At 32.9% G+C, this 17635-nt stretch overlaps 1 protein-coding gene across 2 annotated transcripts in view; it reads right to left on the bottom strand.

The window, feature by feature from the left end:
- The window catches only part of LOC118196453 ((E3-independent) E2 ubiquitin-conjugating enzyme), a 194985-nt gene that overhangs the window by 150033 nt on the left and 27317 nt on the right, over nucleotides 1-17635 (bottom strand). For both annotated transcript variants that reach the window (XM_035367911.2, XM_035367912.2), the window contains exons 5-6: nucleotides 15114-15266; nucleotides 4114-4229 (exon numbers count right to left, since the gene is read on the bottom strand). In XM_035367911.2, coding sequence (XP_035223802.2) covers nucleotides 4114-4229; nucleotides 15114-15266 — 269 coding nt within the window. The remainder of the gene's footprint in view (nucleotides 1-4113; nucleotides 4230-15113; nucleotides 15267-17635) is intronic.

Genomic DNA, 17635 nt, shown 5'->3' with positions numbered 1-17635 from the left:
AATGAACCTGTATAGTACAAAAGAGCAAAAAAGCCAATGCTTACTATCACAGGCCAGTGTCATATGGCAAACAGAAAGGCCAGTACTTATTGTTAGATCTGCCATCAGTAACATTTTTAAGGTTACAACAATTTATAAACTATCACCAAGCATTTTTAAATATATAAATTGACATATCTGGAAACGTTTTGAATAACAAATTTGAATTCTCTAAAGATAAGTTTTGTAAAAAAAAAATTACTATTATTTTTTATTTTATTTATTTATTTATAGAAAATTCATAAAAATTACATAATTTTTATCCTTTTAAAGGAATCAGGGGGAAAAAATGTAAAATTCTTTCACAAAGAGATATTATCTATATAAACAAACTCAATAAGCATTATGGAACTCAAGTTATAAAAATTTATAAATTTTTCACACGTTATTTTTCACAAAACTTAATATTTTAACATAATGTGAGGCTCAGTATTAAACTGGCCCAAAAAAAATATTACCTCAAATAAACAATTTTATCTTATATATAATGATATGCTCTAAATAAATCTAATAAATATCTTAAGCTGAGCTTTTGAGATGTAAAAAAATGAAAGCTGAATTTTGAAGATCAGTACTGAAAAATATCTATAGTCTCTTAATTTAAATAGGCACTCCTGTGAAAATTTGTCTCAGTCCTGTGAAAATTTGAAAATATAATGCTGATTTTTTTTTTCACTTATAAATTAATGGTTTTGCATTTGAAACAAGCTCTGTGTTTGTTTCTTTTCGCTGGAGCCATATTTACTACTAAAAAGAGCACTAGATAAACCATATTTCAACTAAAGCAAATGCAATTTACTAAAGCCTTTAATTTTTCACTTCAAAATCTCAGCTTCAAATAACTACAGAAAGAGAAACCATCTAACTCCTAATTCCACAAATTCGTTCAAGTAGGAAGTGCTCTGCAATAGCATTCTTTCGGACAATTGCGTTGAATACAATCCACCTTCTTTGTCGGAATATTTACTTCCTAAGCATTTAACCCACGTACATATTGTTCCCCTTATCACTGTCAGTGCGGTTTACCATTGTTCAAAAGGCTAGGACAATTGTTCAAATAAGTGACCTCAAAAGATAAGAGCATTGCAAGTGTATCTTTTAGGTTTCTTCATGAAGAATCGGGTGTTCGTTTTATGGCGAATAACCTAAAAATTTAGCCTGGAATTAGAGATGTATATTATATGCCACAAAATACCGTACATGGAAACAGATTCTCATCAGATAAGCAAAAATGTCATGTCTGCAGTGCTAAACAGTATGTTACAAAAATTATCTATATATATATATATATATATTTTTTTAAATGTTTATAAAATACTGTGCAAAGTATAATTAATTCAATGTGAAAAACACAAATTTGAAGAAGAAAAAATACAAGATCAGAGAGTCTTCTAATTCTGAATATGGGAGTCAATCACAAAACTTTTCATTCAGCTTATGTTATTAGAATATTACCATTCTTCAAGAATAAGTAGCCAAGTGCTCAAGACCACTGAATACTGGGAGTTTGATCTGCATTTGATTCTAGGTAAATGGGCAGTTAGTTTTCTTCATGTGTAATGTGAATATAAGCCTGTTTCCCTAAGATAATCAATCCTCCATGAAGGCATCCCTTCTCTTAGGCAGATAGGCCTCATTGTGTTTTGCCATATTCAAACAACCCAACCTTAATCATCATGAAAAGGACAAAACATGATGAATAACAGATTAAATTATTTCATATGCATTTTCTTAAACATTTATCTGTGTAACATACAGCATAAATATTTACCTGCACAAATAAACAAAATACACTTAAATCATATTTGAAAAAAACAGTAAAAGTAGAAAGATTTCTTAAAATTAAAAAACTAAAATCGGTTAAAAGCATTTACTTTTGTTATTAACACAGTAGGCTTGCAATAATTTGTACACCTCAGGACCAAGGGTTATGCCAGATTAGTGAATTTTGGTTTATAGATAATATCTTTCCGAGTTTTGTTTATGTTTCACTAAATTGATTTCCAGTTTTAACTGATAAAGCTCAGATTTGATTTTATTATTTAAAGAATCTTAGCAACAAGTTTTTCGTCCTCTTGGCATTAAAAGTTTAGTTTAGCATAATCGAAGACCACCCAATTTTTCAGTGTTTGTGTTCAAAACCAAATTGTGTTTAAAATACAATTTGGTTTAAAGCATATTAGTTTTGCTTTTTATATTTATTTGCTTTTGAATTTTGGATTTATATATAACGATTTTAGACCAATTGAATTTTCTTAAATAGTCTAAGTTTTGTGGTTTTTTGAGTAGTCAATTTAGCCTAATGTTTTGTTTTATGCGTATTAGCAAACGTTTCGAAGGCGTGTAGGGAAAATCCTGGTACATTTAAGATTTGGGATTTTGGTTTTATATGAATTTTAGTGTCTTAAATAAAAATTTATTAGATTCTTTTTTCAGTTTTAGATCTCAAACAAACCAGAAGAACAAAACACATTTTCGAAACATATTAATCGACTTTCGTGAAGCTTTAATTCATTTCCCCTGATGAGTTCTGAATTAGTATTTCAGTAAAAGGAGATAAATTATTATTTACACTTCTTTATCTTGTATTTTTCCCTTTTGCATTTTCTTTTTATTTTTAGAGTTTGTACAACTGTGAATTCTTATTTTAATTTTGATATGTTTGGATTTTGTGTTTCACCTCTTTTACACAACTACTAATATTAATATTGTAGAGGAATAACCTTGCTTTGACTCCAATTTACTTTAGAAACTTCATACATATATATGTAAGATAAAAAATATGAAAGCAAACTTCTAAATTTAATTCACTATAACCTCTTTTATTTTTTATTTCATTTGGGAACTTCATCTATCTGTCCTAAAAATAGTGTTGTAACTCTAAAGTGTAATCAAAATTAATCATGCGATCTTACGTAACCTTTAATGCAGATACCTCTTGACCAATCACCAAATTGTAAACCAAAATTAAAAACTGAAACTCTCGAGTCGCTCTCTTCTTACTAGTATGAACTGATGCGTCACTTTTGCTTGTGCTTTTGTCTTGGCCAGACGCCTTTCTGCAGTCATGTATGTGCTGCTATATTCACTTTTATGGCAATAATATCAAAATTGTAAATGTTCTTTAATAGGCACGAGTAGAGTGCCAAGTGCTTGTGGCCACAAAATGTTAATTTAAATAAAAAAAGGCATTTAATCCAGCTTGACTGCTTATTTTTCAAAATGAATGGAGGCTCTGAGCATCAAGTGTCTACACAATTAGTATTTTTATGCATCTACATCTCAGTGTTCTTATTTCAGTGCCTCCAAAATTGTTCTGTCATTACATTCTTCGGCCAGTCCTAATTATGAAAAATTCCACATGAGTTTTTTAAGCTATGTTCACAGTAAATCATGGGGAAAATCCTGTTTCACCAGAAATTTTAATGCAAGTCTGTACCGCGTTCATGATCAAATCATTCATGTCGTTGTCATCGAACCACAGTTTCATTACATATATATACCTGTGAAATTACCTTTTACATAACATTTAAATTCTTCAATTAAGGCAAATTATGTAAATAAATAATACATTGTTTACAGAAATTTCAGCAGCACAGTTTTTCCTAAACTGAATCTCAATGTGAAAGACAAGATTATACCTTGCATGTAGTCGAATTATTAATAATACTGCTAGCAACTTTTAAGAAATGCTAGAATTGAAACTTTTTGTTTTATTAAAAGAAAATTTATGTTCATTTTTTTATTTTTAGCATATATTTGATTTTTAGCACCACATAAATCTCTGTAAGAGCTATTTTTAACAATCTATCTCTGTTCATAGTAAATAAGTTTGCCCTTGTTGAAAAAACAAACAAACAAAAAATTAAATAAATCAGCTATGAAGTGCATTTCATTTGAAATTCAGCTTGTAATGAAAGTTGTGAATACAAAAAAATTTTTACACATGTGATAATAATAAAAGACATATATAGTCAAAAGTAATGATTTATCTAAACTGAAAAATCAGCCAATTCATAACTGCCAAGCTACGCCTTTCAACATATAACCTAGTAGCTAATTTATAATACTTACGATTTAAGATCATCTCCAGTTACATGATATTTAGGTTGCTCCAAGGACTGATTACGAACATTTTCTTCACTATACGCTTTGCAAACCCATTGAACTCCTAATGATACAACCTTCACCTTTAAGAATAAAACTGTTGTTAAATGCATGAAAATAAAATTTTAAAAATAACACTGGAAACATATGTTACTTGTACTAACGTACTGCTTATCGAGAAAATTTTAAACTATTTTATATACTAAAAATTGAAATATAACACTAAATACAGGGTTCCTACACATTTCTGCACACGGAAATTAAGTACTTTTAAGTACTTTTAAGGACCATTCATGAAAAAATTAAGGACCTATAAGCAAATGGGAAATGAATAAATTCAATTAAAAATATTATCTATGCTGAACTTCACTTTTGTAATACCATCCTAAAAATAAAATAGATCCATAAGTAGGATGCATTAGTATTAAATATAATTATTAGTAAGTTTGAGAATAAAATAAAGTTTATGAAATCTATCATTAAATATTTTACTCATACTAACTGGACATATTTGAAAGAAGATAAGTGACATTTTATTTAGCTTTTACTAACAGTTAGCTTTGATTTTTTTTTTTTTTTTTTTTTTTTTTTTAATGTCTCATTTTGTCACATACTTACACACTCTATGAGTTTAGTAAATAATAAGTAGATTTTATGTCAAGTGGCATAGGTTAAAGTGAAAAGTAAAATCACAATCAGCATGATTCAAAACAAAAGACTGGCTGTTGTCGCCGCTCCTGGTTGCCTCGGAGAGACCTGATGATCAGAACAAACCTTAAGGCCTGATGTAAGCACGGTTCGCAATTTTGAAAGTTAGCTGAGGTCTGTCTGACGCAGTTAGTGTCGTAGCTTCTAGAGTTCCGGGATTGTAACTCAGTTAATATAGTTTAAGGTCCTAATAATCCACTAAGAGATTATTAGGAGCACCAGAGGTGACAAGTTGTTTTGCCTTATTTTAAGTCTCACTAGATGCGAAGAATAGGTTTTACATGAATTTTTACATTTTTGTGTTTTATCTTGTGGCCACGATAAGAATAATGAAAGGCAATAACTTGCTTTAAAATTCAGAGATAATCTTTAAAGGTAACCAGTTAGTTATACGTAATTAAATTGGGTATTAGATAACCTTAGTCATTATGGATTTACATGGCCACTATTAAAATTTATTTTTTAACAATATTTGTTAAAAAAGCATTATTAAATCACAATCTAATAAAATTTCACAGTTTAAAATACATGTAATTTATGGCATTGATTCTTAAACGATATTAGGATATACACATTAAAAGCTACAAAATATTTATATTTTGTAGCAACAACACTCAACAAGATATTTATGCGTCTTTTTAAGTTGAAGTCTTCCCAGACATTTTGGCTAATTTATATCAATTTCCTACTCTTTAAGCATCTTTTCTAATAGTTAGAACTCTGTCTCAATACGCATGACAATGTTCTCACTAGTTTCTACGTTTTGTATCTCCTAACCTGTCAACCTCTCCAAAAGGTACCTATGATGGTTTACTTGATCTGGTAAAAGTTAAATAGTCCAAAACCCTCTGGACAATGCAAAAAATTCAATTACACCTCATGGTGATGTAATTAAACAAGAAGAATCAAATGCAAACTAAAAATATGGACTAGTCATCAATGACTATACAATTTAATTTCATTTTAAGCTGACTCAGTAACTCTACTGTCATAACAAATTCAAATGTCAGCAGCGGTAATGTAAAGAAGAATAATTGCAAATTATCAGGGCGGGCAGGAACTAATGCAGGGAGCAAGTGGAGGTCAGAAACACATTCTTGTCTTACACTCCAAAAACCTCAGTTTAAAAACTGTTTAAGTGATTTGCATTCTGGTGAGAAAATAGAAATGGGAAATTATATACTAAATGCATTTAGAATGTACAGAGAAAGCTGCTAATTTTATAGTAATAGGAACATTCAGAAGAAATATGAAATATATATGGTAAGGTCTGGTTACAGAGCTTTTGAATTTATTCACACATCGAGCAACAAAATCTAGAAATGTCAAAACTTTTAGAATTTAGAACAGGCATTGGAAGCAAAATTTACAAAGGCACCAAGCAGCACAATTTAGTGTGCATGATGCATTAAGACATATTAGATGAATTGTTTAAATTGTCAGTTTTCAATTTCTTTATTAATAAAAAAATTATTTTCTATAATTGCCTGTCCATATGATAAGATTGGAAGCATTTTTGATATTTTATGCTTGTGTCTAGTGAAAAATAAAGAAAATAAAGGGAAGATAAAAATGTTAAGAAAACGATTCTAGTATCAGAACTAAAACATCCAACTATTATGTTTTTATTGCTCTTCCAGATGTTCTCCAAAAAGTAAGAAATTATGTATTAATACCAAGGAGACATTTTTCATTTTGCCACATTTTTCTGGAATCTTCCAGAAAGTGGGTCAATTAATCTTGCCTTCAAATCTTTCTAAACTTTCCAAGCTGCAATGTCTAAAATCCTAAAGAAAAATTACCCCTGCCAATTCGGTAACAGCAAAAAGCCAGAAATATTTTTTAAAAAATCGGATAAAAAATGTGTAAAATTAATTTTATAGGGAAAACAGACGCATATTCTGAGACAATTACATGAGGAAACTCTTACCAGAAAAAAGTTAAAAGGAAATTTTTAATTAATTACATAGCTATTTGGCTTTTGCTAAGAACCGTTTCGTAAATTGTGCTTTATAGCATTATACCTTGCTTATTTTTCAGATTCAAAGTATTGTATAAAAAGTGGCCAAAATGGAACTTTATAATATGAGAGCAAAAAATAAAACTGCTTTATTTTAATGTTATTTCTTAAATGTAATTACAATATATTACCATTATTTTAATGAAACTTATCAATGTTACAATATTTTAAAAAAATCGTCAAAAAATTCCCAGATCTCAGAATTAAAAATTTTTTATAGAAACTTATCTTAAAAGCGCCAATAAGTCGCCAAATTTACAGCAATTTAATAAAAGAATTCACATCCCCAAAAGCGAAAAGTTGTTTAAGAGCTCTTCACTAGAAAAAATGAAATAATTTCGAATGCTTTATGTTTCATACTTGCTCAGAAACTCTATCCCACCCTTTATATTAAAAATGGGAACAAATTATAGCCCATGAACGCATTCACCCATTCAAAAGATAATAATATTTGTCAGAGAATTGCCAAAAATATTCCTCCAAAATGCTATTTCACACTCAAAATGGCAGTCGTAAAAACAGTCAGAAATTTCAGATGATTAAAAATTAAGGACCTTCTGACGATTTTGGCCGAAATTAAGGACTTTTAAGGACCAAAAATCGATTCCAAAAAACTTAAGGACTTTTAAGGACTCTTAAGGACCGTACGAACCCTGTAAATAAGAATAAATTTTGTGCAGAACTGATTTTTTTTTTTTTTTTTTAAGTTGACACATTCTAAAGTATATATTTACTTCTGATTAGTCAACATTCAAATTACAATTCAGCATTCAAATTCATTTATTTACCTTAAAACTTTATTCTAACAAAACTTCATTATGTATTAATCATAGAAAGTAAATCCATTTAGCTTACATAATTCTGCGGAAATTCCAACATGGTAAATGCAAAGCCGCTCTCTTACTAAATGCTTTCATATCAGCATTAAAAAAAAAAGTCACAAATTAAACATGCTTATAAAAACATTTACACTTCTTAGCTTCATACAGTCTTTGTTAACTTCATACAGTGTTTGTTTGTTTATTTGTTACAACAAACAAGAAGTAGCTAGAACTTCTAGTTGTAGCTAGACCTTCCAACGAAAATGAGTAATATAAATATGCAGGAATATAGTGAAATACTTTTAATGAGAAAACGCTCAAGATGAAATATCGGTCAACACGAAATAATACAACGGTCCTGGTATTTTCATGCATTGTTTCTCTCTTAACACGAAACGAAAATCACTTAACAAGAAAAGATTTCCCTTCTGAGAATGAACAAAAAACGGAAAACACCAGCAGCGCAGGAGAGATTTAAGATGGATGTGAAATGAATGAGGTGGCTTCGAATGTTTTATAGAAAGGAGACTAACTTAGCTCTGAAATACCCTCGACCCAGTGACACGAGCCAATTTTATTTAGGAGCCATGTACGCTTTATCTTTTATTTATGTAGTGCCGATCGCTTGGAGCTGTGATGAAAACCAGATGCCGTGACGTCATTCTCTCTACGAGCTGCGAAGGCGCCAAGCAAAAATTAGGGGAATTACCGTTTTGAGATGATAGACGATTGACGTGAAAGCAGAGACGCTGCTTCTGTTCAAGAAGAACTTTGACGAATCATTACTTGTTTAATTCTCTTAAATGTTAAATTTATGTAATAATCGTTTGTCTAATTAAAATGTCTTTCGTTAATTAATTTGTTCATCGTTTAAAATCCCCACAAAAATTTTCTCAGAAGTGGGATAGCAATTAAGCACTCGAAGGAACTGTAGTTTTACCTGCTTTCCTGGATTACTACCGCTTTGAAGAATAACTGTTGCTGTGCTGGACTGTTTTACGATTTATAATCAACTATGTTTCGAACAAAAACCTCATCAAACTCCTAGGAATGTATGCTGATTTACCTGAACTGAAACTGCGTAATAGTGAGTAAATAGTGTGCGGCTCTATTAACCCCTTAACTGCCGCAGGCGTATATATACGCCTTGCTCAGCCGATGCGTTAACTGCCCCAGATGCGCAGCCGATGCGTTAACTTTGCGAATAATTTTAGGTGTAGCAGCGCAAAGCAAATGATAGCAGTTTGGAAGGACGTATATATACGCCTTTGGCAGTTAACGCATCGGCTGAGCAAGGCGTATTATACGTCCGCGGCAGTTAAGGAGTTAAAAACTGGAATTAATTTTAATAATACTGGATGTCAAGTGTCAAGACGTGAATTGTGGCCAAAAATCCATCGGACATAACCTGTTTCTACTCGCTTTTTGTCAACACCATTTGTGATCCATTGGATGGTATGGAAGTAATTTGTTTCGTTTCTGTTTCCGGATTATAGAGCCAGGAACATCGTGGATTACCATTATATGAAGTGAGTGATTTTCTCAATTTTATTAACTATGTTTCTAATTGATGTGTCGGGAATGGAAGATGTCCTGAAAAGTGAAAAAGCGCATAATATAAAATTATTACACAAAATAATATTTAACGATGTGGGCGACAGAAATAATCGAAAAAGGTTAAGACAATTTAGTGTTTTCTCTTTAGCAGAGAATACTAAAGAACTTAATGAAAAACTCGAAAAAATCAAACAAGATTTTCAGGCTTATGAATTAATTTCCATTGCGAACGTTTTATGCATTGATAGCTCTGGCACACAAGATGACTTAGCAACCCGAATTGTTTCTTATCTGAATAATTTAGAATTGCTTAAAAACAATGTAATTTTAGAAGAAAGTGAAAACGAAAGTGATTTAGAGGGTGTGGATGGTGGGGATAAAAATGAAGTAGATGATAATGTTCGAGATGAAACGAAACTAAGAAACAATTCTGGTGCCACAGTGAGACAACTTCCTTCCCAATGTGCTAATGATAATATTTTTAGTACAATTGAAAACAAGTCGAATGTATTTCATAACTGTAGTATAAATGTTACTATTGAAGACATCAAATCTTTTGTTGCTCAATTTGATGGCCAAAGCCACGAAAATGTCAGTAGTTGGGACGAAAGTTGATGCAGCTACCATTCTTCAGTTAAATGATTTACAAAAACTGATTTTTGCTAAACGCCTGATGACAGGCAAAGCAAAACTATTTGTTCTTAGTGAACCAAAGTTGAACTCATGGCAAGTTTTTAAGAATGCCATTCTTGATGAATTCCGGTCCAGCTGCAATTCGGCCGAACTGCATGAGTTATTATCAAAACAAAAAATGAAGAGCAATGAAACATTTGATGAGTTTTTTTTTAAATATGAAAAGAATTGCTAAAAATGGTCAAATTGAAGATGTTGCTTTAATACGATATGTTATAGATGGTATACCAGGCTCCGCGTTTAAAAAATCTTGCTTGTATGGGTCACAAACATTAACTGATTTTAAGAACAAATTGAAGCTTTATGAACAGATATGTGATGATGAAGAAAAGTCGCGAACGTCTAAAACAAAATTTGAAAGTAAACAAAAAATTGAATCTAGGCATAAATATGACTCAAAAAATTCTGTTAACCAAACAAAGCGTAACGTAACCGATAGTCGAGGAACAATTCCTGAAATTAAACGTAATACAACCTGTTTCAACTGCGGTGAAAGCGGTCATATTTCCAAACAATGTGTTCATAAAGATAAGGGAGTCAAGTGTTTTAAATGTAAAGTATTGGGGCACCGAAGTTTCGAATGCTCAAATATGAATACGAAACCAGAAGTATCAACCGTGAATATTGATGCAGTCTCGAAGTTGCCAAAGAAGTAAAAATTAATGATGTATATGCAACCGCGTTAATAGACACAGGAAGTCAAACTACTTTGTTATGTAGATCGACTTTTGATAAACTGAAAATCAAAGGCCTCGTGCCCATAAGTTCAACGCTGAGTGGGTTCGGTAAATGTCAAGTAAAACCTCTAGGTTTCTTTAAAGGTAATATTAAAATTAATGATTTCCAGTGTACTGCAGATATTTGTGTTGTAGACAACAATGTGATGACACATGAAGCCATTTTAGGCTTAAACGTAATATTAAAAGGTGAAATATTAATAAACGAAAATGGGTTACCATAAAAAATAAGTCACAGAGTGTAGAGGAAGTAAATATTGTATCTGTTTTACCTGTTGACGTAGCTAGTAACGAAGACGAAATAAACATTGCACCTAGTGTTCCAAACTACTTTAAAGAGACTGTTCAACAGTTAGTTTCGAACTATATGCCACGTAAGACCAAATCTACGGACATACAGTTAAAAATTTGCGTAAAAAATAACGAACCAGTATTGCATCAACCGCGTAGATTACCGTTTGCGGAAAAGAAAGTTGTTGAAACCCAAATATCCGAATGGCTAAAGTCAGGAATTATAGAACAGAGTTCTTTGAAATATTCCAGCCCATTGGTCTTCGTTAAGAAGAAAGACGGGACACCAAGAGTTTGCGTTGATTATCGTCGTTTAAACAAAGTTGTCGTAAAGGATAGATTTCCCCTTCCCCTGATTGAGGATATTCTAGATCGCCTTCAAGAAGCACGTGTTTTCATCACTATTGATCTCAAAAATGGGTTTTTTCACGTGGATGTCGAAAAGGAAAGTCGGAAGTACACATCATTTGTTACGCATGAAGGACAGTACCAGTTTTTGAAAGTGTCGTTTGGACTCTGTAACTCACCAGCTGTATTCCAGAGATTCATAAATACCATTTTCCGACCGTTAGTTAACAATGGCATCGTTTTGCCGTACATGGACGATATCATCATTTTGTCTGCCTCATACGAAGAGGGAATCGAGAGGCTGAGTCAAGTTTTAAATCTAGCGAGTGAATACGGGTTGGAAATAAATTTTAAAAAATCGCAATTCTTAAAGAAACAAATTGACTTTTTAGGTCATGTCATAGAAGAGGGTAAAATTTTCCCTTCCACCTTGAAGACGCAAGCTGTTATAAATTTCCCTGAACCATCTAATTTAAAACAGATCCAAAGTTTTCTTGGGCTGACAGAGTATTTCAGAAAATTTATTAATAAATACTCTATAATTGCCAAGCCACTTAACGACCTGCTAAAAAAGGGTAATAAGTTTGAATTCAGTGAAGAACAAAAGATCGCATTCAATCGTTTGAAATCAGCGCTAGCTGAGAAGCCTGTACTTGCAATTTATAACCCTAATTATGAGACCAAACTACACACAGACGCCAGTATAGAAGGATATGGGGCGATTCTAATGCAGAAACCTCCAGATGATAGCAGTTTTCACCCCACTTATTTTATGAGTAGGAAAACCTCTGATGCAGAGAAAAAGTACTCAAGTTACGAGTTGGAAGTCCCCGCGATCATGGAAGCACTGAAAAGGTTCCGTGTTTACCTTTTGGGAATTTCATTTAAGATAGTGACGGACTGTTCAGCATTTCAACGGACGATGGAAAAAAGAGATATAGCGACGCGTGTTGCTTGTTGGGCTCTGTTGTTACAAGAATTCGATTATGTTATAGAGCATCGTAAAGGTGTTAGAATGCCACATGTAGATGCTCTAAGTAGAGCTCCTGTAAACGTCTTATGCATTTCTATTGAAAATATCTTACCTAAATTAAAACTTGCACAAGAAAATGACACTGAAATAAAAACCATTAAGGAATTATTGAAAACCTCAAGTTATGAAAATTATTGTAATAGAAATGGCGTACTATACAAGTTTATTGACGGTAAAGAATTGATAGTCGTACCGGAAAGTATGCAGACTGAAATAAATCATAAAAGATGCTCACGAGAAAGGGCACACCGGTATCAAACATACAGAGAAACACCTGGATAAATACTATTTCATTCCCAAACTTCGGCAGAAGATAGAAAATGTTATCGCGAATTGCGTTCATTGCATCTTAATAAATCGCAAAGCAGGGAAAAAGGAAGGATTTTTACATCCGCGATTCAAGGAGGACATTCCGTTGCATACTTATCATATAGATCACTTGGGTCCTCTGGAAAGTACCCATAAAAACTACAAGCACCTATTAGTAGTGGTCGACGCCTTCACTAAATTTACTTGGATTTATCCAACAAAATCTACGACCTCAGCCGAGGTGATAGCGAAGTTAGAGAATCAGAAGGCCATTTTTGGAAGCCCTTGTCAGATCATTTCTGATAGAGGAACGGCTTTCACATCCAGTGAGTTTTCTGACTACTGTGCTAAAGAAGATATTAAACATCATCTAATCACCACAGGCCTGCCGAGAGCAAATGGACAAGTCGAACGAATCAACCAAGTCATTATATCAGTATTAGCGAAACTGTCCTTAAAAAAACCAACCGAATGGTATAAACACACACACGAAGTTCAGCGGACGCTTAACTCAACATATCAAAGAAGCATTAACACCACTCCGTTTGAATTACTCTTCGGTACTAAAATGAACAGTAAGGGCACCGATCAGCTCAAAGAACTGATAGAAAGTGAGTTTCAATCTCAATTCGAGTCTCAAAGAGAAGAATTACGAAAGCAAGCCAAGAGGCAAATTTTCCAAGTCCAACGGGAAAATAAAAAGACATATAATGCCAAAAGAAGACAAGCACAGCCGTACAAAGTTGATGACTTAGTGGCAATCAAAAGGACTCAATTCGGACCACACTTAAAATTAAGAGCGAAGTATTTCGGACCTTATAAGATCACGAAAGTTAAGGGTGGCAACACCTATGACGTAATAAAGGAAGGGCGCAATGAGGGGCCCATATGCACCACCACATGTGCTGAATTCCTCAAGAAATGGACGGCGCTTTAAAATTTTTCACAAATACTTATTTCTGTTATTGTATATTCTTGCTTGTTGCTTTGTTTTTTTTTTTTTTTTTTTTTTCTGTTGCCGTGACGTCATTCTCTCTACGAGCTGCGAAGGCGCCAAGCAAAAATTAGGGGAATTACCGTTTTGAGATGATAGACAATTGACGTGAAAGCAGAGACGCTGCTTCTGTTCAAAAAGAACTTTGACGAATCATTACTTGTTTAATTCTCTTAAATGTTAAATTTATGTAATAATCGTTTGTCTCATTAAAATGTCTTTCGTTAATTAATTTGTTCATCGTTTAAAATCCCCACATTTATGTTTATCTATGCTACTTTCACCCTCCACCTCTACGAACGAGATGCAAAAGCATCTCATCTCTTTTCAGTTCGCTTCGAAATTCGGTGATGAGTAAATTGCAGTCTGTGTCAAAATCAGCGAGTTTTGTTCATGCCCAAAGAAATGGAGAAGGATGGTACCGAAACTCAGCCGACACTTAATGAAATTGTTTGAGAAAGTTTCTGTATTATTGGACTGTCCTACTGTATCATTGGAAGAATTCGTTGCAGTAGATGATGATAATGTGTATATAGCCCCAATCATGGTACACAAAAGACAGTTTGCAGCTTGTTCAAAGCTCAAAATATACCACTGATGCAGATTCCCACTATGAAAATGAAATGAATAATGCAGCTCTGTTCCCAAGTCACACGAAACGAGGAACACCATGAAAAGTATGTGCACTTATTTAGACGCACATTCCAATGGTGAAATGAATAACAAAATGGACAACATAGAACAAATTGTTGGCAATTTGATGCTAAAAAAAGACAATGCAAATAAAAATGTCAGATTGTTTTCCAAACCCTCAATAAATGTTTTGTTTTTCAAAAACTTGAAAATTTTGTATTAAATAAGGTTTTTGCGGATGTTTTTGTTTCATTGATTTTTTATTAAATACATGCATATATACATATCTTTGTAAATAAAATGTACTCTGATAAACTTAATTTCGTTGAATATATATACATATATATTTATTTATTTTTGCAATATCCTTTAACACGAAAACATATTTCAGTCCCCTCAGTTTCGTGTTAAATGATTTTCACTGTATATTACTATGAATAAACATATATATTCCCTAGCCAAATGGTTAAAACACCAAATGCATTAAGCAAATTTACACACTTGCAATCAATGAACAACAAAAGACAAAGGTTGCAAATATGATGAATATGTAATACCCATTTATAAATTTTATCACTTCTACCTAAATATGAAAAAGCAAAGGATTCGTGACCTCAACAATTAACTATTCAGATATAAATGTTGGCACAGAACTGTTAGCAAACTGATTTTTCATGAGTGCATTGAAGATTTCAGAACTAAGTAAATGTCAGCTTCTTTCCTTTGCACTATGCAAAACACAAAGAACTTGATACTTTAGTAAAAAATACTTTTTTCAAACAAAAATTTTTAAAAAAAGAAAAAAGCTACCGCATTGACATACATCTTCAACTATGGCACGGACGCTCTTGTTAGGGCAATTAATGATGTCACTCATTGGTTTGTTTAAAACCAGCCACTTAACTTTCTGAAAGCAAAATGTTGGGCCCCACAATTGTTGTCCAGGATAGAAACTGTACTTTTTAAACTCTGATGCCTGAAAAAGAGTGGGGAAAAAAGGTCCAATGTTTTATAGTATCAGCAAGGGATAAAATAAATTTTGCTCATATATAAGTACACTACAATAAAACATACTCCCATATCATTAAAAATATTTGCCATCAGTACTTAAATGTCAGAAAAATAAGATAGATTCTAAAAAATAATATGTTAAAAAACACGAGTTAAATTCTAAATAATAATATGCTAAAAACATGTCAAAATATTACTAATTAGCAAAATTTTTCCAAATATTAACTGCCACCATCTAACGCATGATTTAGTTTAATTAGCAATTTTTCTTATCACAAAAATAAGGCCATATATGGCAAATTTTTAAACATCTGCAGAAACTCAATGAAAAATATCTTTGCTAAAAAACTTTGTAAGTTTGATTGCCTTACCTGTTTGGCCATCTTATTGCCACAAACAGATTATTATCTTTAAGGAAATTATCAGCTCGAAATGTCTATTTCTATCTGTCACTGGTTTACACACAAGCATGCAACTGGTATATGTCAGTCATTATTGTTTCATTTAATCTTTCACTCTTTGGTTTCCATTGCTAGAAAAAGAAGTTCTGGCATTTCACTTCTCTTAACCCTCTACATTGCCAAGTTTTTGGCTCCAAAACTCAAATTTTTCCAAAACTACCATGAGAAAGAATAATTTTTCTGATTATAGTATAAAAATGTCTCCAGTATTTTACATCTGAATTCCTTTCTGTTTAATACACTGCCATTCTTCATATTTCAAAATTCACACACATACATATACACCAGTCATCAAAATTAACGGTGTGGTGTAGTGGTGTAATTAATTATGGCAAAGCACACTAGGGCTATCTGCCTAAGGGGAGGTATGTCTTTGTGGAGGACTTTCTAAGGGAAACTGGCTTGTATACACATGAGGAAAACCACGAAAACACCCATGCAGCCAGCCCGTTCACGGGATTCAAACCTCGGACCGAACTACCAGTGTTCAGCGACTTTACCGCTCGGCAGCTGGTGGGCTCTTTCAAAATTAAGGATAATGAAAGAAATAAAATGTAACTGATACTTAATGAAAAATTAATAGAAATTTGTACAAAAACTTTAGTTAATATAAATTACAATGTTTGGCAGTTGATTATTTGCAAAATATTGAAATTAAAATCAAATTTACAGAAAATGGAAAATGATAGAAAAATTAAGTAACCTCTTGTGGATACTTTTTTTTTTTTTTTTTTTTTAATACACTATACGGTCACCTCAGACAAATATACATACCTCAAACCTTGATTTCATAGTCTTTACCAAAGTGTTGATCAAGTCTTGTGGAATAGCAAAGAAGTGCACTTTTCAGCTCCTGGAGGGTAAAAGAAAAAATTTGGTGCCCTGAAATTCAGTGCCGTAAGCCATCCCACATATACTCAATCGGGTTCACGTCAGGTCAGTAAGGTGCCAAACCATTCAAGTGATATCTTCTGTTTGCAAGTATTCTGATTCCCTACATACTCGATGAGGTCGAGCATTGTCATTCATTAGCAAAAACTTTAGGCTAACAGCCCCCTAAAGAATCAATATCTCTTCAACATATATCCGAGCAGTTACAGAACCTCCTTGAAAGATATGCAGCTTGCTGCGGCCACGTGCTACGATTCCTCCCCAAACCATTAAACCGCAGTCGTAAAAACAGGATGGGCAAAAGAGGGCAAATTACATGTTCCTTCCTATCTCCAGATCAAACCACATCTAGAATTACTCACCTGTTTAAAAGGCATCCTCTGGAAGTTGGAATGAGTGGGACACAAACCATTGGTTTTTCTCGCATACTGTCCAACCTTGTTAAGCCTTCGTGCAGCAACAGAACAAGTAATTCAAGCTCCGTGAGAGCCTGAAAGTCTAAAACTAAATCTCTTGAAGTTGTTTTACAGTTTCTTTGAACTGAAAATGACAGAAAACAGTATTCTGATTCAGTTGCTGCTCTTAATCGCCACTGTCTCATCAACCGATCCAGTGCTTACACTCACGTTTGTGAAAATTGCAACACCAAGAAGGAATCGTCATAATTGAATGCAATTTAATACACAGTTGAGTGGTAGTGGTACAAATAAATGATTAAATGTTCAAAGCAAACAAACAAGAACAAGAGATCAGAATCAGTATTTTGTGTGGCCACCACGCGCCGCAATAAGTGCTGCTACACGACGTGGCATGGAGTCAAACAAAGTTTGAATGTCTGACTGAGGAAGAGCATTCCATATCGTTTGTACGCGTACCCAAAGTTCGTCTGCAGACGCAACAGGACGAGGATCACGAGCAAGACACCGACCAATGACATCCCACACATGTTCAATTGGCGACATATCCGGGGAACACGCAGGCC

This window comes from Stegodyphus dumicola, chromosome 6 (assembly GCF_044657685.1).
Source record: "Stegodyphus dumicola isolate Sdum_Otavi_A_Nest chromosome 6, ASM4465768v1".
NCBI classification, from domain to species: domain Eukaryota; kingdom Metazoa; phylum Arthropoda; class Arachnida; order Araneae; family Eresidae; genus Stegodyphus; species Stegodyphus dumicola.
The sequence above is the reverse complement of the archived record's forward strand: the minus strand, read 5'-3'. Positions and strand labels throughout refer to the sequence as shown.